General features: G+C 39.5%; 1 protein-coding gene across 16 annotated transcripts in view; it reads right to left on the bottom strand.

Annotated features, from left to right (window-relative positions):
* Positions 1-26,472, bottom strand: part of DNAH3 (dynein axonemal heavy chain 3) — a 276,368-nt gene that overhangs the window by 235,743 nt on the left and 14,153 nt on the right. For 14 of the 16 annotated variants that reach the window (XR_009497683.1, XM_059897939.1, XM_059897941.1 and 11 more), the window contains 9 exons: positions 26,127-26,301; positions 23,760-23,949; positions 22,084-22,279; positions 17,910-18,035; positions 16,530-16,725; positions 14,654-14,833; positions 10,323-10,459; positions 7,488-7,593; positions 7,120-7,298 (listed from right to left, as the gene is read on the bottom strand). Coding sequence is in view for 14 of the 16 variants with exons in the window: in XM_059897939.1 (XP_059753922.1) it covers positions 7,120-7,298; positions 7,488-7,593; positions 10,323-10,459; positions 14,654-14,833; positions 16,530-16,725; positions 17,910-18,035; positions 22,084-22,279; positions 23,760-23,949; positions 26,127-26,301 (1,485 nt within the window). In the remaining 2 variants the exon portion in view is untranslated. Of the gene's footprint in view, positions 1-7,119; positions 7,299-7,487; positions 7,594-10,322; positions 10,460-14,653; positions 14,834-16,529; positions 16,726-17,909; positions 18,036-22,083; positions 22,280-23,759; positions 23,950-26,126; positions 26,302-26,472 lie in introns of those variants that run through there. The other 2 variants (XM_059897936.1, XM_059897945.1) reach the window with 2 other exon arrangements.

The raw sequence follows: 26,472 nt of genomic DNA on the forward strand, positions 1-26,472 counted from the left end.
AATAAATTCAAGGAAAAAATATTAAATGCAGCAAGGAAAAAGCAAAAAATAGCATACAAGGGAATCCCCATAAGGTTATCAGCTGATTTTTCAGCTGAAACTCTGCAGGACAGAAGGGAGTGGCAGGGTATATTTAAAGTGATGAAAGGGAAAAACCTACAACAAAGATTACGCCAATCCACAAGGATCTCATTTAGATTTGACAGAGAAATCAAAAGTTTAACAGACAGGAAAAAGTTAAGAGAATTCAGCACCACCAAACCAGCTTTACAACAAATGCTAAAGGAACTTCTCTAGGTGGGAAACACAAGAGAAGAAAAGATCCACAAAAACAAATGCAAAACAATTCAGAAAATGGTAATAGGAACATACATATCGATAATTACTTTGAATGTAAATGGATTAAATGCTCCAAGCAAAAGACAGAGGCTCGCTGAATGTATACAAAAACAAGACCCATATATATGCTGTCTACAAGAGACCCACTTCAGACCTAGGGACACATACAGACTGAAAGTGAGGGGATGAAAAAAGATATTCCATGCAAATGGAAATCAAAAGAAAGCTGGAGTAGCAATAGTCATATCAGATAAAATGAAGACTGTTACGAGAGATAAGGAAGGACACTACATAATGATCAAGGGATCAATCCAAGAAGATATAACAATCATAAATATTTATGCACCTAACATAGGAGCACCTAAATACATAAGGCAAATGCTAACAGCCATAAAAGGGGAAACCGACAGTAACACAAATATAGTGGGGGACTTTAAAACCCCACTTACACCAAGGGACAGATCATCCAGATAGAAAATAAATAAGGAAACAAGCTTTAAATGACACAATAGACCAGACAGATTTAATCGATATTTATAGGACATTCCACCCAAGAGCAGAAGAATGCACATTCTTCTCAAGTGCACACGGAACATTCTCCAAGGTAGATCATATCTTGGGTCACAAATCAAGCCTCGGTAAATTTAAGAAAATTGAAATCGTATCAAGCATCTTTTCTGACCACAATGCCATCAGATTTGAAATCAACTAAAGGAAAAAAACTGTAAAAAACACAAACACATGGAGGCTAAACAGTGCACTGCTAAATAACCAAGAGGTCATTGAAGAAACCAAAGTCGAAATAAATAATACATAGGAACAAATGACAATGAAAACACAGTGACCCAAAACTGATGGGATGCAGCAAAAGCAGTTCTAAGAAGGAAGTTTATAGCAAATCAATCTCACCTCAAGAAACAAGAAACATCTCAAATAAACAATCTAAACTTACACCTAAGCAACTAGAGAAAAAAGAACAAAGAAAACCCAAAGTTAGTAGAAGGAAAGAAATCATAAAGATCAGAGCAGAAATAAATGAAAAGAAATGAAGAAAACAATAGCAAAGATCAATGAAACTAAAAGCTAGTTCTTTGAGAACATAAACAAAATTGATAAATCTTTAGCCAGACTTATCAATAAAAAAAGGGAGAGGACTCAAATCATTACAATTAGAAATGAAAAAGGGGAAATTACAACTGACAATGCAGAAATACAAAGGATCTTAAGAGACTACTACAAGCAACTCTATGCCAATAAAATGGACAACCTGGAAGAAATGGACAAATTCTTGGAAAGATACAACCTTCCAAGACTGAACCAGGAGGAAATAGACAATATGAACAGACCAATCACAAGTAATGAAATTGTAACTGTGATTAAAAATCTTCCAACAAACAGAAGTCCAGGACCAGATGGCTTCACAGGTGAATTCTATCAAACATTTAGAGAAGAGCTCACACCCATCCTTCTCAAAGTCTTCCAAAAAAATTGCAGAGGAAGGAACACACCCAAACTTGTTTTACAAGGCCACCATCACCCTGATAACAAAACCAGACAAAGATACTACAAAAAAAGAAAATTACAGACCAATATCACTGATGAATATAGATGCAAAAGTCCTCAACAAAATACTAGCAAACCAAATGCAACAACATATTAAAAGGATCATACACCATGATCAAGTGGGAATTGTTCCAGGAATGCAAGGATTCTTCAATATACGCAAATCAATCAATGTGATACATCATATTAACAAATTGAAGAATAAAAACCATATGATCATCTCAATAGATGCAGAAAAAGCTTTTGACAAAATTCAACACCGATTTATGATAAAAACTCTCCAGAAAGTGGGCATAGAGGGAACCTACCTCAACATAATGAAGGTCATATACGACAAACCCACAGCAAACGTCATTCTCAATGGTGAAAAACTGAACGTATTTCCCCTAAGATCAGGAAAAAGACAAGGATGTCCACTCTCATCACTATTATTCAACATAGTTTTGGAAGTCTTAGCCACAGCATCCAGAGAACAAAAAGAAATAAAAGGAATACAGATTGGAAAAGAAGAAGTAAAACTGTCACTGTTTGCAGATGACATGATACTATACATAGAAAATCCTAAAGATGCCACCTGAGAACTATTAAAGCTAATCAATGAATTTGGTAAAGTTCCAGGATACAAAATTTATGGACAGAAATCTCTTGCATTCCTATACACTAACAACAAAAGATCAGAAAGAGAAATTAAGGAAACAATCCCATTTACCACTGCATCAAAAAGAATAAAATACCTAGGAATAAACCTACTTAAGGAAGCAAAAGACCTGTACTCAGAAAACTATAAGACACTGATGAAAGAAATCAAAGATAACACAAACAGATGGAGAGATATACCATGTTCTTGGATTGGAAGAATTAATATTGTGAAAATGACTATATTACCCAAAGCAATCTACAGACTCAATGCAATCCCTATCAAATTACCAATGGCATTTTTCACAGAATTAGAACAAAAAATCTTACAATTTGTATGGAAACACAAAAGACCCCGAATAGCCAAAGCAATTTTGAGAAAGAAAAACAGAGCTGGAGGAATCAGGCTCCCTGACTTTGGACTATACTACAAAGCTACAGTAATTAAGCCAATATGGTACTGGCACAAAAACAGAAATATAGATCAATGCAACAGAATAGAAAGCCCAGAGATAAACCCACGCACCTATGGTCAACTAATCTATGACAAAGGAGACAAGGATATACAATGGACAAAAGACAGCCTCTTCAATAAGTGGTGCTGGGAAAACTGGACAGCTACATGTAAAAGAATGAAATTAGAACACTCACTAATACCATACACAAAAATAAATTCAAAATGGGTTAAAGACCTAAATGTAAGACCGGACACTATAAAACTCTTAGAGGAAAACATGAGAGGAACACTCTGACATAAATTACAGCAAGATCTTTTTTGACCCACCTCCTAGAGTAATGAAAATAAAAACAAAAATAAACAAATGGGACCTAATAAAACTTAAAAGCTTTTGCTCAGCAAAGGAAACCATAATCAAGATGAAAAGACAATCCTTAGAATAGGAGAAAATATTTGCAATTGAAGCAATGGTCAAAGGATTAATCTCCAAAATATACAAACAGTTCATTTAGCTCAATATCATAAAAACAAACAACCCAATCAAAAAATGGTTGGAAGACCTAAATAGACATTTCTCCAAAGAAGACATACAGATGGCCCAGAGGCACATGAAAAGCTGCTCAACATCACTAATTATTAGAGAAATGCAAATCAAAACTACAATGAGGTATCACCTCACACCAGTTAGAATGACCATCATCAAAAAATCTACAAACAGTAAATGCTGGAGAGGGTGTGGAGAAAAGGAAACCCTCTTGCACTGTTGGTGGGAATGTTAACTGATAAAGTCACTGTGGAGAACAGTATGCAGGTTCCTTAAAAAACTAAAAATAGAATTACCATATGACCCAGCAATCCCACTACTGGGCATATACCCAGAGAAAACCATAATTCAGAAAGACACATGTACCCCAATGTTCATTGCAGCACTATTTACAATAGCCAGGTCATGGAAGCAACCTAAATGTCCATTGACAGATGAATGGATAATGAAGATGTGGTACATATATACAATGGAATATTACTCAGGCATAAAAAGCAATGAAATTGGGTCATTTGTAGAGATATGAATGGACCTAGAGTCTGTCATACAGAGTCAAGTAAGTCAGAAAGAGAAAGACAAATATCATATATTAACGCATGTATGTGAAATCTAGAAAAATAGTACAGATGCACCTATTTCCATGGCAGGAATTGAGATGCAGATGTAGAGCACGGACATGTGGACACAGGGGGGGAAGGGCAGGGTGGGATGAATTGGGAGATTAGGTTTGACATAAATATACTACCATGTGTAAAACAGATAGCTAGTGGGAACCTGCAGTATAGCATGGGGAGCTCAGCTCAGTACTCTGTGATGACCTAGATGGGTGGGATGGGGGCGATGGGAGGGAGGTCCAAGAGGGAGGGGATATTATGTATACATACAGCCGATTCAATTTTTTGTACAGCAGAAACTAACACAACATTGTAAAGCAATTATACTCCAATAAAAAAATATATAGGAGACACACAGAAAAGACACAGTAGAGAAGAACTGGATTTTCCCTACTCAGGAGGTAGACTGAATCGAGTTTTTCCTTTATACCCATTAACTACTAGACCCTCTAGAAAGTCCTGAATATGGGTTGACGATATTAACAATCGGACCAACATAACATCTTAGCAATATCTAGGTATAAACTAAGGACAAGAAATACTTTCTTGTACACGTACTTATAATATCATTTAAAATATAAAGGTCCAGGGGTCCTGTAAGCACAGGGCCGTTCTCTTTCTGGTGTAGGGGATGGCATAAGGGAGACCAATACATTTTGCATCAATCTATGGCCTCTCTCTACCTTGTTGTCACTGTTTGGACAAGATTTCCTACCCTGAAGGAAACAAACAGCCAGACCAGAGGGATAATTTCTTATATCTCTAACTCAGGGCCTTGTGTTTCTGGTCAATATTTCAGGTCATTGTTCTAGCAACTTTAGACCTTGTACCTGTAGTGGAAATGGATGGCATGCCCACTTTCTTACCAATGCACTCCAAGGTGCCCCCTGCCTATATGACCAGAGCACCCCTTTCTTGGGCACACCTAATCACTGGAAACAGGAAGGTACTCCACTCAGCAATTACAGGACAATGAAGTAGCAAGGGTTCAGAAGACTCAAACTCACCTCATCAGGCAAGTTAGTTTTTCTCTCTTCATTCAGTAGGGTGTCTTATATCTGTTTTACCTACCTCATGGGGTGGTTGAGAAGACCAAATGAGTCAGAATCACTATCTTTAAGGTAGAAAGACACTTCAGAACTCAATCACTAACCTGGAGTTTCTGGGTCCTTAGAAATCCCCAGGTTTGTAATGGGACCCTAACTTTCACTTATATTAAAAAGGCCAAAGGAAATTGTACATTTATTTTGATGAGAAAGAAAGCACTGACCAACCAAGGCACTATGTTGCTTTGATTTGACAGGAACAAATGTTTAAGAAAAAAAAATTGCTTGATGCTCAAACCTTCCAAAGGAAAGTGTCCTAGTAGTCTGAAGGCTGAAAACATTTTACTGCCCTAGTCCCAAATGTTTATTCTATAGGCAAAGGAACTGAAGATCCAAGAGGTGAAGCTAGGGGACACAAGCTAGCAAACAGAAGGTCTTGGATTCAAAACCAAGTCTTCTGGCTCCCAAACCAGGAATCCCACCATTTCGTTACCCAGTGAGAAAGCTGAGTGCAGTGGTGGAGAGCATTAATTTGGAGTCAAAATGAACTAGGTTAAGCCCTGGATATGCCACTTGCTGACCTTTTGGAGTCTCAGTTTCTTCATCAACATAATGCAGAGAATAATGAACAACTTCTTGGGGTTGGTGTAAAGACGTGATTAGATCTTGAATGTTCAGAACACTTACACAGTGCTTGGACTACAACATGTGCTGGAAAAATGGTAGCTATTATCATAATTAATTTCCTGATGAGTTTCTGATATGCAGTTTGTAAACCTTAAAAGAGCTATAAAATGCTAAACTTATATTTATCTACATGTATATGAATAATATAATATATAACAATTTAATAGTGGTTATTAGTACTAAATCATTTTAGTCTATAGTTTAAAGCTCTCTGAGGAAGAGAGCTAAAATAACACGGGCTAACCATTTTGTAACATTCAAATAGAAACAGAGTAGCAGATAGTTGCTGTCCCAGCCTCTTGGCCTCATTCCCTTTTCTGTTAACCACAGCCTAAGCCTTCCTGGGGTACCCCATCCTTCTCTTTCTTGGTTCTCATGGTTTAGAGATGAGAACACTACCCGAATCTAAACCATACTCTTGGCTATGGTGTTTGCCTTGCTGTTGCCCAAACAACCCAAATCAGGCCAGTGCCACACCAGCCAGTGTCACAGTGTTGGAAAAAAGGGAAACCATTTTTTCCCCTGTGGATGGAAACCTGGTAGGATGTAAGTCTGGAACTGCTGGGGCCCACAAACTGGAGAGAATCTGTCAAGAGAATGGAGCTGACACAGAGGACAGCCAAGTAGAGGGAGGAAGATTGCATTCTAATTGTAGTGTTGAGGGCCTGAAGCTAGCAACTCCTAAACTTTCCAACATGTGAGCCCCGAATTCCATTTTTTACATTAGCCAGTCTGGCCTCCTATCCCTTACAACCAAAAATGTCTTTAATAAATACTCATCAGTAAAATGAAGGCACAATATAGAGTTTAACATTGAATGACAGAATCCCCAGACCCAGACAGTAGAAGTCTGTATAGAAGAGATTCTAAGGGCTGCCTGTAATCACGCTGTGTCTTCAAATGTGTGCTAGATGGCCAGTGAGAGAGCCTGTGACCTCAGACAGTCAAGTAATTTCTCTCTGAAGTTGCCTGCAAGAAAGCAAAGGCTGAAGGATCACAGATGAACTGCCTCAGGATGCTTTCCACCTTCCTACTCCAAGTCCCAGGTAGTTTTCTCCTTACTGTTCACCTTCTAGCCTGAACCTGATTCCCTGCAACCGTCACTTTGGGCAGAAACAACCTGAACTGGAAGTTCAATCTGGTCATTGCTGGAAGGTGCAAGTTCTGTCCACTTTTCCATTCTCCCATTCATGCCAATTATCATTGCTATTTCTCTGCGTGCAACAATAATACCTGGTGTTGGTGTCCCGGTTTACATCCACTTGGAATTGAATCAGATGGTCTTTAAGATTTTGGGCTCGCTCACAGATATCATAATTTAGGCTCATGGTGTCAAGGCAGAACATGGCCAAAGGCACGGTATTGTGCATGGATGCAATTTCATTTCTCCGCTTTTTTATGCTATTGATCCTCTGTAGAAGAGAGTAGATTCAGTAGCTTAATTTGCCTCTAGCCTCTATGCATTTGCCCCCAGCCTCATCCTCAGCCAATATAGTACAATGTTGAGCATAGTATATATACTAGTGAAACACACTGACTACTCAGTGGATTGTCTGTAGCACATGTAACCAAGATACGAAATGTCAAGTGGCATCTCCTACCATCACAAAATCCTCAATTTCATGATTTTCTTTCAGGAATGCAGTGATGTTTTGCTCTGCCGTGTTATCCAATAAGTCATCATACTTCTTGTATACATTTAAGTATCTTCCATATTGAAGAGCATAAAAATCAAACATACAAATACAGGTCACCAAATCAGATTAGTCAGAGTGGCAAATGAAGAGATAATATCATAAAAACTAGCCCAAATCACGAAAGAGAAATATAACGTGGCAAAATAGAGTGAACTGGGAATTCAGAACTTTAGCTTCAAATTCCAATTTTGCCACTTCCTACCTGCATGAACTTAGACAAGATATTTCTCTTTTTCAAAGATCAGTGTCCTTAATTTTAAGTGGAAATGATAATAGCTCACTGGATTGTTGTAAAGATGTAATAATATATATTTAAAGCACTTAATACTATGCCTAACGTACAGTAAATGTGCAATAAACATTACTTCCTATCCCTCCTTCCAGTTCTAAAATTCTACATCTAAATTTTAAGATGAAAATTTGTAACTAATGAACCTAAAGTCTATTGAATAGAATTAAGTTTCCCTCTGTCTGTTGTCAGATGATGCAGAAATGGCTGGACAGATTTCCCCCAAATTGGAGGATGTTTGGGGGATGCTCTGACTTAAAATAAGTTTGAATTAAAATAAAGATGATATGGAGTAAACAGAATTAACTTTGTGGGGCCCAGGGGTGTACTTCCAAGAGTTGGCCAACACTTCAGAGACTCTGAAACTGAGATACAAGGAGAAGCCCATGGAACTGTCAGTCTACAAAAACAAACTATACATATAAGAATCAACAACAGGGAAAACAGAGGTTTCAAATAGATGACACCAGATTAAATTCACGAGGGCAGAGCTTCCAAATCTGAGGCCGTGGTTTTCAGAATAGATTAGCAGCAGTTCTCAACTGGGGGTGATTTTGCCCCCAGGGGACATTTGTCCATGTCTGAAGACATTTTTGGTTGTCAAAACTGGGGAGGGTCCTACTAACAGGTAGAAGTCAGGGATGCTGCTAAACATCCTACCATACCCAGGACAGCCCCTCATAATGCAGAATTTTCTGGTCTAGTCTTCTTGCTTCCCTTCCTCTTTTGTTCTCTTCTTTTGTGATTTGATGACTATCTTTAGGGTTGTGTTTGGATTGTTTTTTCTTTTTTGCATCTATTGTACATTTTTGGTTTGCAGTTACCATGAGGTTTTGAAATAGCAGTCTATATATATATATATATATATATATATACACACACACACACACACGTATACATACAAGATTGTTTTAAGTTGCTGGTCTCTTAATTTCAAATGTATTTCCAATATCTTGCACTTGTAGTCTCCTCTTCTCACGATTGCTGGTTTTGACATATTTGTGACATCATATTTGTGTGTGGATGATTTCCTACCTTTATTGTATGTTTGCCTTTACCAGTGAGCTTTACCTTTCGTAATTTTCTTGTTTCTGGTTGGGGGCTTTTCTTTTCCTCCTAGAGAAGTTCTTTTAGTATTTGTTGTAAAGCTGATTTGGTGGTGCTGAATTCTCTTAGCTTTTGCTTGTCTGTAAAGCTTTTGACTTCTCTGTCGAGTCTCAACAAGAGCCTTGCCGGGTAGAGTATTCTTGGTTGTAGGTTTTTCCTTTTCAACACTTTAAATATATAATGCCACTCACTTCTGGCCTGCAGAGTTTCTGCTGAAAAATCAGCTGATAACTGTATGGGGTTCCCTTGTATGTTATTTGTTGCTTTTCCCTTGTTGCTTTTAATATTTTCTCTTTGTTTTTAATTTTTGTCAATTTGATTAATATGTGTCTCGGTGTGTTTTTCCTTGGGTTTGTCCTGTATGGGACTCTCTGCACTTCCTGGACTTCAGTGAGTGTTTCCTTTCCCATGTTAGGGAAGTTTTCAGCTATTATCTCTTCAAATATTTTCCCAGGCCCTTTTTCTCTCTCTTCTCCTTCTGGGACTCCTACAATGCAAATATTGGTGCATTTAATGTTGTTCCAGAGGTCTCTGAGACTGTCCTCATTTCTTTTCATTCTTTCTTCTTTATTCTGTTCCACAGCAGTGATTTCCACCAATTGATCTGTCTTCCAGCTCACTTATTCATTCTTCTGCCCATTTATTCTGCCATTGATTCCTTCTACTGTATTTTTCATTTCAGTTATTCTATTGTTCATCTCTGTTTGTTTGTTCTTTAAATCTTCTAGCTCTTTGTTAAAGATTTCTTGTATCTTCTCAGTCTGTACCTCCATTCTGTTTCTGAGACCTTGGGTCATCTTCACTATCATTACTCTGAATTCTTTTTCAGGTAGATTGCTTATTTCTACTTCACTTAGTTGTTCTTCTGGGGTTTTATCTTCTTCCTTTGTCTGGAACATAGTCCTCTGCCATCTCATTTTGTCTAACTTTCTGTGTTTGTGGTCTCTGTTCTGCAGGCTGCAGGACAGTAGTTCCTCTTGCTTCTGGTGTCTGCCCCATGGTAAGTCAGGTTGGTCCAGGGGCTTGTGCAGGCTTCCTGGTGGGAGGAACTGGTGCCTGCCCACTGGTTAAAATGCATGAATTTCTAAATGCCAGAACCTGTCTGGCGCCACGGCTTTCATGCAATAGAGGTGAACCTGTTATTTGAATTCAGGCTCTCCTATCTATTTGCTGGAAAGTTATGGTTTCCTTATCTGTAAATAGGGATAAATAGTAATACCGATGTAAGTAAACATTGGCTACTCTTATTCTTTCAGGTATATGGGAACAGGGATCGTTTGTTTGATGACAGTTAGGAACTCTAAACCAATGCCAATGGCTAAGTTACAACTAAACCAACTTACTTGTAGGGGCCAACTTGATTTTTCTGAAATACCTCGAAAGTTTGATCCACAAAGTCAGAAACCAGTTTTTCATCAGCATTAACAGTTCCAAGAATCAGATTATATCCTTTCAACTCTGGGAACAGGATAGATTCCACCTAAAGAGGAGAAACCACTTTTATTTTTTTTTAAAGATTTATTTTTTGATGTGGACCATTTGTAAAGTCTTTATTGAATTTGTTACAATATTGCTTCTGTTTTATGTTTTTTGGTTTTTTGGCCACGAGGCATGTGGGAATCTTAGCTCCCTGACCAGGGATCGAACTCCCACCCCCTGCATTGGAAGGCAAAGTCTTAACCACTGGACTGCCAGGGAAGTCCTGAAACCACGTTTAAATGTCACAAGACGTCCACAAGACACAAGAAGGAAGATGACACCAAAATGTAAAGTCTCCTGCAATGCACTCATTTCCAGGGACATCGGCTGCATTTCAACTCTTATTTCTTCTCGGATGGTGCTGGAAATCACCCCACTGTTCCCTTTACCTCTATTCTCTCTCCTCTTCCTCTTGTTAGATTACTCATCTTTCAAATTCTTGCTCCTTTCAAGTCTCATGTCCTTAGAGAGTCCCCCCCCCCTTGGCCCCCAGTGGATGTTAGGTTTTCCTGCTTAAAGTTCACATTCTAAATTTATCCCACTTGACACTCATCGTAATTGTAATTAAATGAATGTGTAATGAGCTGTTCTAGGTTTGTCCTGGGATATAAATGCCATGAGGGTCTGGATTGTATCTGACTTTCTCCACTATTGTGAAGGGCCTAACAAGAGCTTGGCACATAGTAAGTGCACATAAACATTGTGTGAGTGAATAAATACTACAGTGGTACCCCTCTCCCCCACCAAACACTTTCCTCTCTAATGAAAAGCTACTAGAGGCATGGGTTCCAATTCAAACTCTGCTGCTAGCTGACTATGTGACCTTAGGTAAGCTACCTTCTCTGGACTTTAGTTTTCTCATCTGAAGAAAGGGAGAGATATACTAGATTCTTCTCTCAGTTCAGGAAAAAAAGCTATGTCTTTATGATCTGAGGCACAAAAAGTATTTTTCCTGAGAATTCAACTCTCCAACTTCTTAATGGCACATGTGTATCTCTGAGAATGTTCTCAGTTGCATGACTCATGCAAGCTGCAAGTCCTTGTTGGGGACCCATTGCCTTCCACTGCTCTCTCTACTAAGAAAGATTTTAGTGATCTGTATAAGAAAGGACTCTTCAGAGGGCTTTACTGAGTTATGAGTTACATGCAGCTGATGAAAATGCATCAATTTAGAAAGGGGGAAAGGCAAGTACAACTGATCTTTGTCTTCCCTCTTTGGACAATCCAAAGGTTTTTAAACCAGTGGAGAAGCAACTTCTTTGCTGTAGCCATACTGTAGGCAGTGTTTGAAAGCAGGATATGAGTGAAATGGCTTAGGGCAGCACAACTGGAGCATTCAGGCCTTGCAACAGATCATAGGTGGGCAGGATAAGGGATTATCTCTTGGGAAAAGTATTCAATCGAAAGAAGATTTTAAATGTGGCTGGTTCTCACTATGGAGAACTGTATGGAGGTTCCTTAAAAACTAAAAATATAGTTACCATATGATCCAGTGATCTCACTCCTGGGCATATATCCAGAGAAAAGTCTAATTCAAAAAGATACATGCACCCCAATGTTCATAGCAGCACGATTTATAATAGCCAAGACATGGAAGCAACCTAAATGTCCACTGACAGATGAATGTGGCCTATACACACACACACACACACACACAATGAAATATTACTCAGCCATAAAAAAGAATGAAATAATGCCAGCTGCAGGAACATGAATGGATCTAGAGATTATTATACTAAGTAAAGTAAATCAGAAAGAGAAAGACAAATACCATATGATATCACTTATATGTGGAATCTAAAATATGACACAAATGAACTTATTTACGAAATATAAACAGACTCACAGATGTAGAAAACAAACTTATGGTTACCAAAGGGGAATGGAGAGGGAGGGATAAATTTGGAATTTGGGATTAACAGATACACACTACTATATACAAAACAGATAAACAACAAGGACCCACTGTATAGCACAGGGAACTATATTCAATATCTTGTAATACCCTATAATGGAAAAGAATCTGAAAAAGAATACATACACATATATGTATAACTGAATCATTTTGCTGTATACCTAAAACATTGTAAATCAACTATACTTCAATTAAAATTTTTAAAAAATACACCTTTACAAAAATGTGGCTGCTTCTCCTATGCCCCACAGAGCAGTCTGTAAAACCGAGCCAAGAACAATAGTGCTCTTTCCAGGTAATTATTGTTACTATCTGCTTATCTCCATGGCTCTCTGATCCCAGACTTCTTGGTTTTGTCATTACCTTCAGTGCTTTCTCCTGTATACTTCTCCAACTTTGGCATTTCCCTGGCACTTTGAGTTAGACTATTCTCCCATCAGGAGGGAGACTGACCCAAGCAACCCCATTCCATAGGGGGAATATACAATTATATATATAATTTAATATATATATATTTATATATATATAATGTGTTTTATATATCTATATAATGATTATGAAAGTAATGCATCGACTGCTAATGCTGTTTTAAATTCTGCTTATTGCATTTTCAATTTTATAAAATCCTTCCCTTATCTCATCCAGCTTCCTTTTATTTATGTCTCTCATTCACCTCTTTTCATTTCAGTCAGTATTACAGATCCATGTTTTTCTCAGTTTTTTGCTAAGGCAAATATTTTCTAATATTTACTTTGGTTTCCTTTAGTAACTTTCTCACAAATATGCTTTCCTTTTGCACCTTGACTACTACTTTCAAACATCTCATGCTGATGTTTTTTCCAACTTTTAAAATTCATCTTTAACCATAAATAAGGCAGGACTGATAGGGGATGGGGTACTGTCTATCTGTTGCTGTTCTTAAGTATTCTTCTTAGATATTCAACCTGAGGGACTATTCTTTTAAAATGTCACTACCCAGATCAGAGATAATACAGTGTGACGGGTTCAGAGAGGCAGACTGTGCTATGGGCATCTCTAGATGGAGAATTCACATCCTGGGCTGCTTTTTCTCATAGTCTAGTAGAGTCATCAGCACTTACTTGGGTCTAGCTTTCAAACCTGGTACAAACTATGACCTATGACTATGTCTTCTTGGCATTACAACCCACTAAATCTACTACCAGCCCCTGCCAGGCTGTTAGCAGCAGCAGCCACATAAGCCCTGGGCTCTCCTAGCCCAGCTGCTCGCAAACATTGCTAATCAACAGCAGTGAAGGGGAACTTGAGTGGTATGTACTTTAACTGTCTCCAAGCCCCACACTTATCCTTCCAAATTACAGGGTCTTCTCTTTCATTTCCTTCCTAGGGATACTGATTGTAGGAGAGCTGCCCACGTTTCTTCCCCCTCTGAACATCCAGTTTTCCTGTTAGTCTGACTTGGTTGGGTTCAAAACCCCCAATTTAGAGTTCTCTGGTGAAATCAACTGGAACATGTGGCTTCACATGCTTCCCTACAAAGTCCAACCCTAATCATGAGCTCTTAGAACCCTCTAAGCACAGGACTGCAAAGAGAAGAGTGCTTAAGAGCATCCAAGCATCATACATAATGCATGGGGAGGGAGGGAGAGCGAGGGATGGGGAGGGGAGAAACACCCTGCAAGTCCCTTCCCTACGCGGGGCTGGACACTGGCCCTCTTGCCACACCAACCACCCAGAGGGGGACAGAAGATGGAATGCCAAAGAGTCACACTCATGTGGGTGATCCTGCCCAGTTCTAGAAGTCTGCTAATAACTGTCTGTAATCTGATAAGTAATGTCACCCTGGAAAGGAAACTTGGAAAAGGGCTTGGGCCAGGAAGGGAAGCTTTAATCTCTCCCCTAGAAGCCTACAGTGAGTTAAACAGACAAATAAACAAATGGAAATTCAAGAACTAAATTAGATATAGTCTTATGAAAATTCTTGGCAAAGTACATGGCAATTGATCCATCATGAATTATTAACCCAAGATGGATATGGCCTGGGACACATCTGCCCTTTTGAGGTTGGCATCATGTGGGGAACTCTACTTTCTCACAAAGTAACTCTTAGTGTCCTTGTTAACGGGATGTGTGGACTTTTCTTTAAGGCCCAAATCCTCTTTCTGGGAGTCAAGTGGGTGTACTCAGGATATATCTCCCAAAGTATCAATAAAACCCTACCTTGCACAAGCAGCCATTTTAAACATATTTTATTCAATATGTGAATAAAAATACAAATGAATAATTAAGTGAATACTGTACCTTGGGAATCCCCCTAGAGTTCTTAATAATTTCCAAGAAAGAGTTGTGTATTAATTCCCAGCAGTCATCAAAGGATGGATTAAAGACAATAATGGGCTCATTGACTTCAAGCTTGATCATAATCAGCTGAGGTTTAAAGAACTCCATCTCTTGGTAGGGCTCCTCGAAATCATTCCCATCCTTCAGGAGAAATAAGATATGGAAATTATTACAAAATGGAACCTTCTAGAATCAAGGGAGTGAATCTTACCCATTTATAGGACTACATGGGCACCAGAAAAGGAAATGAAAGGTACCATGCACTGTTCATATTTTAAATAAGGGCAAAGTATGGCTTAGCCCACCTGAGTTCACCCTCTCCCCCTTCTTCGAAGCTTTGATTCAGTACGTTTACTTTGCTTGGAAATTCCTTTGTCAGTATTTCCAAATCCTCCCCATCCTTTAAAATTCAGCTCAAAATCCCCTCCCCTGGGAAGCCTCCCTGCTCCCCAGCAAGAAATAATCTTCCACTTCTGAACTTCCATATTTCCACTTCCTTATGGTATTTTATCTTTCTCTTGAGAGATTTACATGCACATCTTCTCTACACTAAACTTAAGGGCAGGATCTGTCTCTGATCCATCTATGTCCTCCAAAATATCATTTAGTACATCGTAGGTGCTCAATAAAAATTTGTTGACTGAATCCAAAAGTATAAATAGTTTATCTGTATACCTCACACGAAGTTGCTAATTAGCATATAGTATATTTTAGACACTCAAAATGTCAACCTTCTTGCAGTAGAAATATTGGTGTGGAGATATTTCTGATTCCCAACACAGGTTAGTAACACAAAATACCTTTCATAAACTACAGTGCCTAATGAAATTGGCATGGGGCAGCTGTAAAGTACTTGTCCAAGTAACTGATTCTAGAGATTTCTAGATTGGTTTAAGGATTATTGATAACCATTAGTTGAATGCCTACTAGGTACCAAATACCCATAAATTTCTTTCTTTAAGATATATGAAGATATCAGTTTTCCCACTGTGTGGAATTTTAGAGTGAGACTTGTTCCCACATCTGAGTTTCTTCTGCTTAGCCAGTGGATGATTACAATGACATATACAGATTAGCCCACTGTAGAGTGCTAACAGTACAGTCTAAATTCAACAGCATTGGTTCTACATTCTTTTGAGCAAAAAGGCAATTGTTCATTTTTACTCTATTTGTAAAAATGCTTAGAACTTAACCTTTTCTAACAGGCAATTTTAAATTTTATAGCTCTTTTTAAGATAAAATGGCACATAATATAAAATCCAAAAGAATATTCCTTGACCTCCCAGGTTATCTAAATTTAAGGGATGCTTTGAAAACCAGGACTTAGTGTTTTAGTTTTTATCTAGACTTCACTGAAGTAGTTTCATGAAAGAAGTTATTAGGTCAATAAAGCCTTTTGTTTTTAGAGGTACCCTTTCAAAGACTGAAGAACAAAAGCCAATATCTGCAATGAACACACACAACACTCCCTAAATATCAAGCCAAAAATTGATAACAAAACATTTTCAACCCCTTCTTTTAATAGAGAGGATGAAAAAGTGACCACTCCCTCTACTGTAGGAGGTATGCATTCCATTTTATTCAATCTTTCTTTAAATTGTCTTAATTTCTCTAGTTCTATAGATTTTTACCAATATAGTAGGAGGTAATTATCTCAGGAAAGGTCTCTGTGTGTTTAAATAAATCATTTTTATAAACTAATAATCACCTGATACGTGTTCAAATCAAGAACTTTACTTTTTGGCTTGGCTTACAGCTGAGGACCTTACATGACTGAATCCTGAGTGTATCTCAGTTGATTCCACTCCAAAGGGTCTACTGCTGGTCCCCTACATACCTTGTGTATCAAGAAAAAGGAAACGAGGTCCTTCAGGGACTTAATGACCAGCTCCCTGAGCTGGAGTGACATGAAGGATGCAACAGAAGCAAAATATTCCTCAATGCGACGAGAGGAGTCATAGTCACTCTTGGGAGCAAAAAGGACCCACTGCTCCTTCTGGGAGACAAAAAGCTGGGCACAGGTGGGGATCCATCTGTAAAGAAAGCAGGGCGTCTAACTAAGAATCTCTTCCAAGCTCCAAGAAGTCCTCTCAGCCACTCCCCACTCTCCACAACAAGGCAGATGGCTCCTTTCCCATTAAGCAGCTTTGCAAATTGGTACTTTCATATCCCTGGCCACTTCACCTGCCAACATCCCTTTCTGGGGAAGACAGTAATAAGATTTGGATTGAGAGACTATTCTCCCATTAGCAATACCCAAATGAACAGTCCTGCTGAAAGATGAAAGTGTCTATAGTTTCTTCATTATATTCAGAGATTAGGGTAAAGGGGTATAAGGAACTGGAATGTTCTCTCCAACTTCTCTCCCTGGCAGATGTCTGTTTTCTGATTGAGACTTTATAGGGGGAAAGAGAAAGAGGAGAAAAGGAAGAAAACTTGGGAGGAGAAACTCCAGTGTGGCAGTGGCTGCTCAGAAGTTGAGAGCAGAAATTAGAAAACCAAAAGAAGAAATGGATGCCTCACTGTTCCTTTCATCCTACTTCCCCCAATTTCTAATTCCCAATGGGAACCACTGGCATTTGCATCCTATCATGTCTCTTTTCTGACTGCTAGAAAAGTACTACTCTAACAGTCAGAGAAGTACTGGTAATAGTCATAGTTGTAGAGGTAATAATTATATTTAATAGCTACTATGTGCCAGCTATTGTATAAACATTTTCTCTGATAATAAAAACCCGTTGGTAGGTGTTATCACCATCATCTCACATAAGGGAATTTCTCTGGCTCTGGACACAGTCCTGCATGCATTTGCAAAGGAAAAAAGAATTAAGTGACTAAAAACTCCCATCCTTGGAACCCTGCAGGTGTTTATCTGGGCCACCTGAACACAAGTCATTTAAATGCATTGTCCTGTAACCCAGCAAGGCCCACAGGATTTCAGAGGGAGGGAATGGAAGTGGTACTCTCATCAAGGAATGGTAATGAGAGAGTTTCAAAAAGGCAGAGGAAGACTAGGAGTGAGGGTCAAAGATCAGTGTACATGAGGAGGCACAGAGGCTGTCGGGGAAGGGAACATGGGAGGAAGAGAACAGAGGAAGATGTCAGTCAGAAGTCAGCAAAATCTGTGCAGCCCCCAGGTTGGATACGTTTTCACTTCACAGAGTTTTTGATCTTTATGATACTGTGATACAGCCCCATTCTGAGGCCAGATACTGACTTGTTGAGAAGAATTTGGCGTGCTTCCATGCAGTGTTTCTGGATGACATCCTGATATTCGTGAGGCTGCAGAGGTAATTTTCCCGCCAGTAATTCTGCTGTTCGAACAAACCTGAGGTCTTTAAATCTGCGGAAAGAGAGGGAAAAACTTCCTAAGCTAAGTAGATGCTTAATAACAAACTTTGTACGACGGGTTCAAAGGAAATATATTTTCATTTTTCAATGAGAGGAGATATAAACAGATTAAAACGAATTATATCTGAAAAATCTGGGAGTCTGAGGAGGGAGTGGATAGTTCACAAGAACTCTTGCAAGGAGTAGCTAAACTCAGCAGGTATTACTGAGCCTTCCTATGTGTCCTGCTCCGGGTAACCCATCTGGGGAGTGGGATTTTGACACTGACCTGGAATTTGGCTGGCTGGGAACTGGGATATCAAATGGACAAATCAAAGCTCTTCCCAACAGTGAAGACACAGAGGACAGGGCAAGCAAAGCACCACCTTCATGATCAAGTGGGTTCTACTCAATCCTCAATGTGGCCCCTGGGTGAGCTACTCAAAACAACTTGGAGGTCCACTTTGGTCTGAACCCAAAAAACCCTATAGACCTGCCCCCGACAGCTGACAGGCTCACCGAGACACCCACAGCATCCCTGGCACAGTACCTTACACAGTGCAGGTACTCAATAAATATTTGTTAAATGAACACATGAATTTTTTCTTCCTGCCCTCTCTGATGATAATCTAACCTTCTCCTATTTCTCTCAGATTAATGAAGGTTCTGCCCTTTACCACACTCCCCAAGGCCTTTTTTTAGCTTACAGGGCCACCATTTCTCTTCCTGACACCTATTCATTCATTTATTAATCAGTCTTTTAAATCATCAGTGCCTACAACTTCCCAAACTAGATCTTTGCTCACTTTCTTAGCTTGCCTCAGTTCTCGCTTCTCATTTTCAACATCCACTATAATGACCCATTAGGCACTTTCCCTCATCCTTCTAAAATCCCACAGTCTACATTTCTATTCCTTTTTGGTGGAGGTGGTGAACTTAGTCTTCATCTTGTCTGGCCAGTCACAAAGCACTGCTAGGGGAGAACAGAATTCGAGGACCTCACTCTCCACACACTTTGATATCCAACTCTAGCATGGCCCTGGTCACAACCTGATAACTATGTTACTCATCTTTAGTTCAATCCTAACAAACTTCCCACATTGGCCAGAAAAATCTACTCTTTCTTCAGATCACGACCCTCATTCTGGCCCTTAAACCCCTCAGCCTTCACTGATCACTAGGTGACCTCTTAAAATGTTTAAAGCTAAATACTGCAGGTCATATAAGAACATTTTTCTGTAGCATTTCCTTAACAAATCTTTCTCCTTGATGATGTTTTGGTTCAGCTGACCAAAACCTAAATGATTTTGGTTCACTTTTGTGCCTCTGTTGCCTATATAATCTTCTTCAGGGAACCATGAAAAGCAAGTGATAAGAATCCTTCTTATAGTAGAAGCTATATGTTCAATAATTTGTCATCTTCACTATATGATCAAATTAAATTCACGTGTACATCCTCTTGGTACTGAACTTCTGGCAATTTTACCAGCCCTGTGACTGACTTTCTTGTTAATTTCTAGGTTAATTTATTTTTTGAGGCCATAAACATGCTTGTAGTTAAAGCAGTATCTTCATTTATTGAACAACTACTGTATGCCAGGCACTGTTCTAAGCACTTCACCCAACAACCCCATGAGGGAAGTATTGTTATAATTCTCATTTTGCATATAAAGAAACAGGGGTCCAGAAAGATTAACTTCCCTAAACCACACAGTTCATCAGGGACAGAGCAAGAACCAGAACCTAGGCTGTCTAGTTTCAGAGCCCACTCTATAAATTATTACTCTTCTATAAGTTATTATTATATACTTCTGCCTCATTAAAAAATTACTTTTTCCCCCCAATGTCCTTACTAGCACCTCCAATGCCTTAGAAAACTGAATTCAGTTCAAAGAGGGACTGTGCTTATTTCTTATCATTGGTGGGCTCTGTCCTAGGTTGACCCCACCTGCAATTCCTTTTTAAAATATAGGTAAAACTAAGAATGTGAAAAACAAGTAAGTTATCCAAGTAACAAGGCTCTCCAAAGACTAAACACATTCACAGCTATAGATCCTCCCCAAACAAAATATTTGAGTTACTGATGAAGTTCACCCAACCAAAATTACGTAAACATATCGGCCTCTAATTTTTCTAATAAAAAACCCAGATGGTGGCAGCTCATCATTCATTAGCCTGCCTTTGGTGAACTCTGGTGGCCTCATTCTCCCACCAGGGTTCACACCCCTTCTTGAGGGGTTCATAAAAGAAATCAGTCTTTCTTCCCAGTGCAACTGATGAATGGATAAACAAAATGTGGTATAGCCAGAAAATGGAATATTATTCAGCCATAGAAAGGAATGAAGTACTGATACATGCTTCAATATGGATGAATCTTGAAAACATGATGCTAAGTGAAAGCAGCCAGACATGAAAGGCCACATACTGTATGATTCCACTTATATGAAATATCCAAAATAGGCAAATCCATGGAGACAGAAAGTAGATTAATATTGCCAGGGGCTGAGTGGAAGGGAGAAGAGAGGGTGACTCCTAATGGGTACAGGGTTTCTTTTAGGGATAATGAAAATATTCCCAATATTTTCAGGAAAGTTGCACAAATCTGTGAGTATACTCAAAATTACTGTATTGTACACTACAAAAGAGTGAATTTTAAAGTATGTGAATAACAATTTAGAAAAATGAAAGAGAAAAAAAAGTGACTCCTGCCTCCTCTGGACTTCTACCAATACCTGTGGCAAATTTAGTCACTGATGAATATAACTGAGACTACTGTTTGCCAACCCTGTGCTGGCCCTGAGTTACATAAAGGAATAACCTCAAAAAAACTAAAAATAGAGTTGCCATATGATCTAGCAATCCCACTCCTGGGCATATATCCAGACGAAAGTATAATTTGAAAAGATATATGCACCCCTATGTTCACAGCAGCACTATTTACAATAGGCAAGACATGGAAACAAGCTAAATGTCCATCGACAGATGAATGGATAAAGAAGACGTGGTATACACACACACACACACACACACACACACACACACACACACACACACACAAAGGGAATATTACTCAGCCATAAAAAAGAATGAAATAATGCCTTTTGCAGCAACATGGATGGAACTAGAGATTATCATACTAAGTGAAGTAAGTCAGACAAAGGCAAATATCATATGATATCACTTATATGTAGAATCTAAAATATGACACAAATGAACTTATCTATGAAACAGAAACAGACTCATAGACAGAACAGACTTGTGGTTGCCAAGGGGGAGGGAGAGTGGGAGAGGGACAGAGTGGGAGTTTGGGGTAAGTGGATGCAAACTATTATATATAGAATGCATGAACAACAACATCCTCCTATATAGCACAGGGAACTATGTTAGATAACCTGTAATAAACCATAATGGAAAAGAATATGAAAAAGAATATATACATGTATGACCGAATTGCTTTGCCATACAGTAGAAATTAACACAACATTGTAGATCAACTATACTTCAATAAAATAAATTAAAAAAAAGAATTTGGAAAGGAAAAAAAACAAAAAGACTCAAGCCCCCATATATTTCACAGGCTAGAGAGAGTCAAAGTCGTAAACATACGATTATAATTCAGTGTGATACATTTCATAATGGAGGTCTAATTAACACCTACTGGATACTTATATCAGGCACTATTCTAAGTACTTTGCATGTATTAAATTATTTCTCTCTCCTACCAACCCTATGAAGTAGGAAGTCTTATTATCCCAAATTTAGAGATAAGGATGTTACTTATGAAGCAGCACAGTTAGAGGTGGACCTGAGCAGGCTGGCTCCAAGTGAGTGCTCTTAACCAGTGCGCTCCAGTGCCTACAGACAGGCACTGGGTGCTGTGAAGGCACAAAGGAGGGCCACTTAGCCCTGCATGGAGAGTTGTCACTTGCTGTTCATACACAGTTTGGGTCTAGGATGTTTGTCATTTTACTTCAAGGGCAAGGCTACTCCCACACAAGATGATCTCTTATGTGTGGAAGCAATAAAGAAAGGGAAGAAAAGGGACAGGAAGCACTTCTCACTCTGTAAACCACAGCCGTTTCAGGCTGAGCATCATGGGGTTCACTGTGTGCAGATGGTCCTCGTTCCACTTCTTGGCACTGCTGTAGGCACTGTGCCAGGGCACAGGGGCCCGGATCACTCTTTGAGGAAATGCTCGGGGGATGCTCTCGATGAAGAGTCTTTTCCTCTCCATTGGATCCATGAGGATGTAATCAACTATAACCAACAGGGCAAACACTTGTTATTAAGCAGGGGCCTTGAACACTCTGTGCTCTTAGCGTCAACACTTTAAAGGTAAATGTGCCTCTGTCCATTTACACTTGGAAATGCTCCCTCATTTACAAGGTCAGTGGTAACCCCCTGGGTATAACTAAATTGGGTAGGTTCCACTCTGTTGGTATGTGAGATATTTCAGGGAAACAGGAATATAACTTTACAGTCTGGAGTACTTAGAATCTGGAGTTGAGTCCTGGTAGGATATCTAGCATCATGCATATGAGTGAATTAGTATTTGCTGATACCTCATTACTCATTAACTGATTTCTCACACCAAAATAGTTACATAAAAAATAAACACAATGGATGACACCAGATACCTATGAATGGAAATTTAGAGGCCAAATATTTCACGTGCTAAGGATTGGAAAAAGCCTCACAGAGGAAGTACCATTTAAGCTGGGTCATAAAGAATGAGTAGGATTTTGTTTGAAGGATAAGAAGTGCAGTTCCATGACCTTTGTATAATATACTCAAGGTGCTGTGAGTCATTCTGTGGCAGAAATAACAGGTACAAGTGGTAGAGTTCAAGGTGATAAGACTGGAGAAGTAGGTTGAGGCTGAAATTTGAAGGGCTTTACATGTTTATCCTTATAAGTTTGGTTCTAGCCTATAGCAGACAAGGAGCCATTATACTGACACCATTAGAAGGTTAATTAAGAAATTAAAAATAACTAGACAACTTGGTAAGTATAGCTGTGTTACAGATAAAATGGGAAGGTGGGGAACTAATATGATCACCTCTCCCCTTTGATGTGTTTCTCACATTATTCACCGTCATCAAACATTTCCCAATGACCTACTGTGTGCAAAACAAGACATGGGGCTAAATATGAAGGGGAGGGAGGATTGATGATACATCCGCTAATGTCTAATAAGAGAGCTGAGACCCATAAGAAAGACAATGCCAGTGTTAAATAACCGTAGAGAAACAGTGGCATGGGAGAAGTTCCAAAGTGGGATGAGTTGAAAAGTAGAAACAAGAAGTGCTATGAATGCAGAGGATGGATTCATCACTGAGGGTTGCAGAGATCAAAATACTTGAGGGAAGAGGCAGGTCGTGAACTAGATTTTAAATGTGAGTAGGCCCCTACTCCTTAGTGTTGCTACTTACAGTAAGTAGCACCTGAGTAGCACCTGCATCACCTGGGAGCTTGTTAGAAGTGCAGAATCTTGGGCCTCTCCCAAACTCTACTGAATCAGAATCTGCACTTTAACAAGATCTTTAGGTTACGTAGATGCACATTAACATGTGGTAAGTACTGGTGTGGACATGAGTGATGGTGGCGGGGAGCGTTTGAATGAAAAGTTAAACGATGTTTTTGGCATTTTCAGAGTAACCAGGGTGAAGGACTGACAGTGAGAGGAAAGAAGGTGCCCTCCACATAGGAACCCCTGTGCCATTTATGCCCAGCCTTACCAATGCTTTTCATGAGGCTACTGTAATAGTCATTTTCCTTCTCCTCCACAAGGACAGTCATCAGGGGTTCCAGGAAGGGACTTGTCAGCAGTGTGTTAGAAATCAGCTTTGAAATCCGAACCATCACTTCATCCTCCTCAGGGGCAATCATGTGTTTTTGGACTCCATTGGTCAAATAGTAATAGTATCTCTTCCATAAACAAACCACCAACAAGAAAATGATCATAATCAATTGGCTAACTGTGCCCACTTGCCCACACCCATCAGCCACCAAGGGACCCTGTTCATACAGCACCTATCTCCATCCTTCACTTGCTCCTGGGCCTGTGACTTCACACTCATTGCAATAAATCGTTGGTGAGTATTCCCCATGACTCTGGAGGAGTCAAACAAAGCCAGAGAGATCTCAGCGTGGTATAAGGAAGGACTTGTCAAATGCCATGCAGATAGGAACAGTGGAAGGAGGACTGAGACCAGGGATGAAGGTGGCATTATCTGGTGAGCTTTTAGAAGAGGAATGACAAGCTCCTCAAGTGGACTCAAATCCCCTCCTCAACAACACTGCTCCTATACAAAGAAAGCACTTGATTCTGTGGCTTGTAGCTGTCCCTGGGGAAAAACCCCCAAGTCTCACTGAGACTGGGGGGTTAGTTCTTCTAATCCAACCATGGGACTTTTGAGTTTAGAAAAGCCACACAAACACAGGAGCCGAACAAAAATGCCCAGTGGGACCTGGTGACGTTAGGAAGTTTGGTTTATTTAGGGCTTGCCTCTAAGCTGCTAGATGGCTGAGTGGCTCTGGAAATGAATAATTTCAGATGGATAAGAAGCACAAAGTATAGGAAAGGGTTTGAAATCAGATTTGACCTTCAGTGCCAATTGTCTGTGGTCGGAAGAGGCTGAGCTTACATCTCTTCAACCTTAATACAGGACAAACTTACAAACTTCCCTCACTGTAAGAACCGGCTGGGGTGAGGAGAGAGGCTCTGGTTAAAATGCAGATTCATAGGCCCCCCTGCTAGGGCATTTGGGATTTGTTAACAAGCACCCCAGGTGATTCTTATTTTCAGGCAAGTTTGAGAAATGCTGTGTAGCTCCTAAGAGCACAGAGATGTCAGTATCAGCCAGACCTGGTCTAAGTTCTAGTTTTGCCTCTTACTGACTGTATAACCTTGAGCAAGTTACTTAATCAGTCCTCACCCCAATTTCCACAACTGGACAATAGGCATAATCTTAGTCCCCAGGTCTTGAATGTGGTCAAGCATCTAGAGGGTTTAGCATGGAATTTTGCTAATAGCACATGCTCAGTCACTATGGGTTTTTATTATTGATCATTTTACTATACACTATAAATTCGCAAGCTATTTGTTCCTTTAAGATAGGGGTTGGAAGCTCAAAAGTCTACCTGGGGGCTTCCCTGGTGGCGCAGTGGTTGAGAATCTGCCTGCCAATGCAGAGGACACGGGTTCGAGCCCTGGTCTGGGAAGATCCCACATGCCGCGGAGCGACTGGGCCCGTGAGCCACAATTACTGAGCCTGCGCGTCTGGAGCCTGTGCTCCGCAACAAGAGAGGCCACGATAATGAGAGGCCCGCGCACTGCGATGAAGAATGGCCCCCACTTGCCGCAATTAGAGAAAGCCCTCACACAGAAACGAAGACCCAACACAGCCATAAATAAATAAATAAATAAACCCAAAGTTTAAAAAAAAAAAAAAAATTAAAAAAAAAAAATGTCTATTAAAAAAAAAAAAAAAAAGTCTACCTGGGACCAAGCAGGTACTGTTAATAACTGAAAGTTGGCTATACGTAAGAAAATAATAAGGAATTGTGGAGACTGACAAACCAGAGAATGTATTTCTCATCTAAAGGAAGTGGCTACTGTCCAGCTTCAAATATTTTAATTTTTTCAAGAGAGGTTAGAAATCTAGCTTATGTGAGATTTCCTTTATTTTCAAAACACATCTACAGGCCAAATTCAGCTTATGGTAGGGTTGCCGGATAAAATACAGGATGCACTGGGATATACTTATACTAGAAAATTATTCATCGTTTATCTGAAATTCAAATTTAACTGGTGTCTTGTTTTTGTTTTATTCTTGTTTTTCAAAATCTGGCAACCCCAGCCTATGGGTCACCATTCTGCAACCTACATTCTAAGAGGACCCAAAGGCACCGATTTCTAAGACTTACTAGAGCAGAGAATTCAGGCACGCACACCTTCATTCAGTAGTCTGTCATGGGGTCTGGACTTCAGTATTTTTAAAACATTCCTTAGGTGACTCTGCTGTTTTTCTCCAGTTTAGAATCACTGAGATGCCAAGAGTAATACTTAGCAAACTGAGAGAAATGAGGCAATAAGAATGTACCTCCAAGTCTGATTCAGTTGGTTTGGTTTCTTGACTTTCTATTTCCATCTCCTGCTGTAACATCACATCAATCTGTTCTTCTGGACTCATTGGTCTGCTTCCTGGGAGAGTCAAAGATGTCACCACCTCCGTCCTCATAGGTAAGGAGGTTGAGGTGTTGCAGGCCAACCTCGTCCTGAAAAGTAGACACAGCTCAGTCCTTGGTTCCATGGAACACCTCATAGGTTTGTTAGCATTGGTTTTGCTTAATTGGCTAATTTATTTTTATTTAGAGCCTCAAAAAATTAGATTAAGAGGATTGTTGGGAAAAAAACATGAGTAACTAGGTATCCAGGAATGTTTTAAA

The sequence above is a fragment of the Balaenoptera ricei genome, chromosome 15 (genome assembly GCF_028023285.1).
Source record: "Balaenoptera ricei isolate mBalRic1 chromosome 15, mBalRic1.hap2, whole genome shotgun sequence".
Taxonomy (NCBI): domain Eukaryota; kingdom Metazoa; phylum Chordata; class Mammalia; order Artiodactyla; family Balaenopteridae; genus Balaenoptera; species Balaenoptera ricei.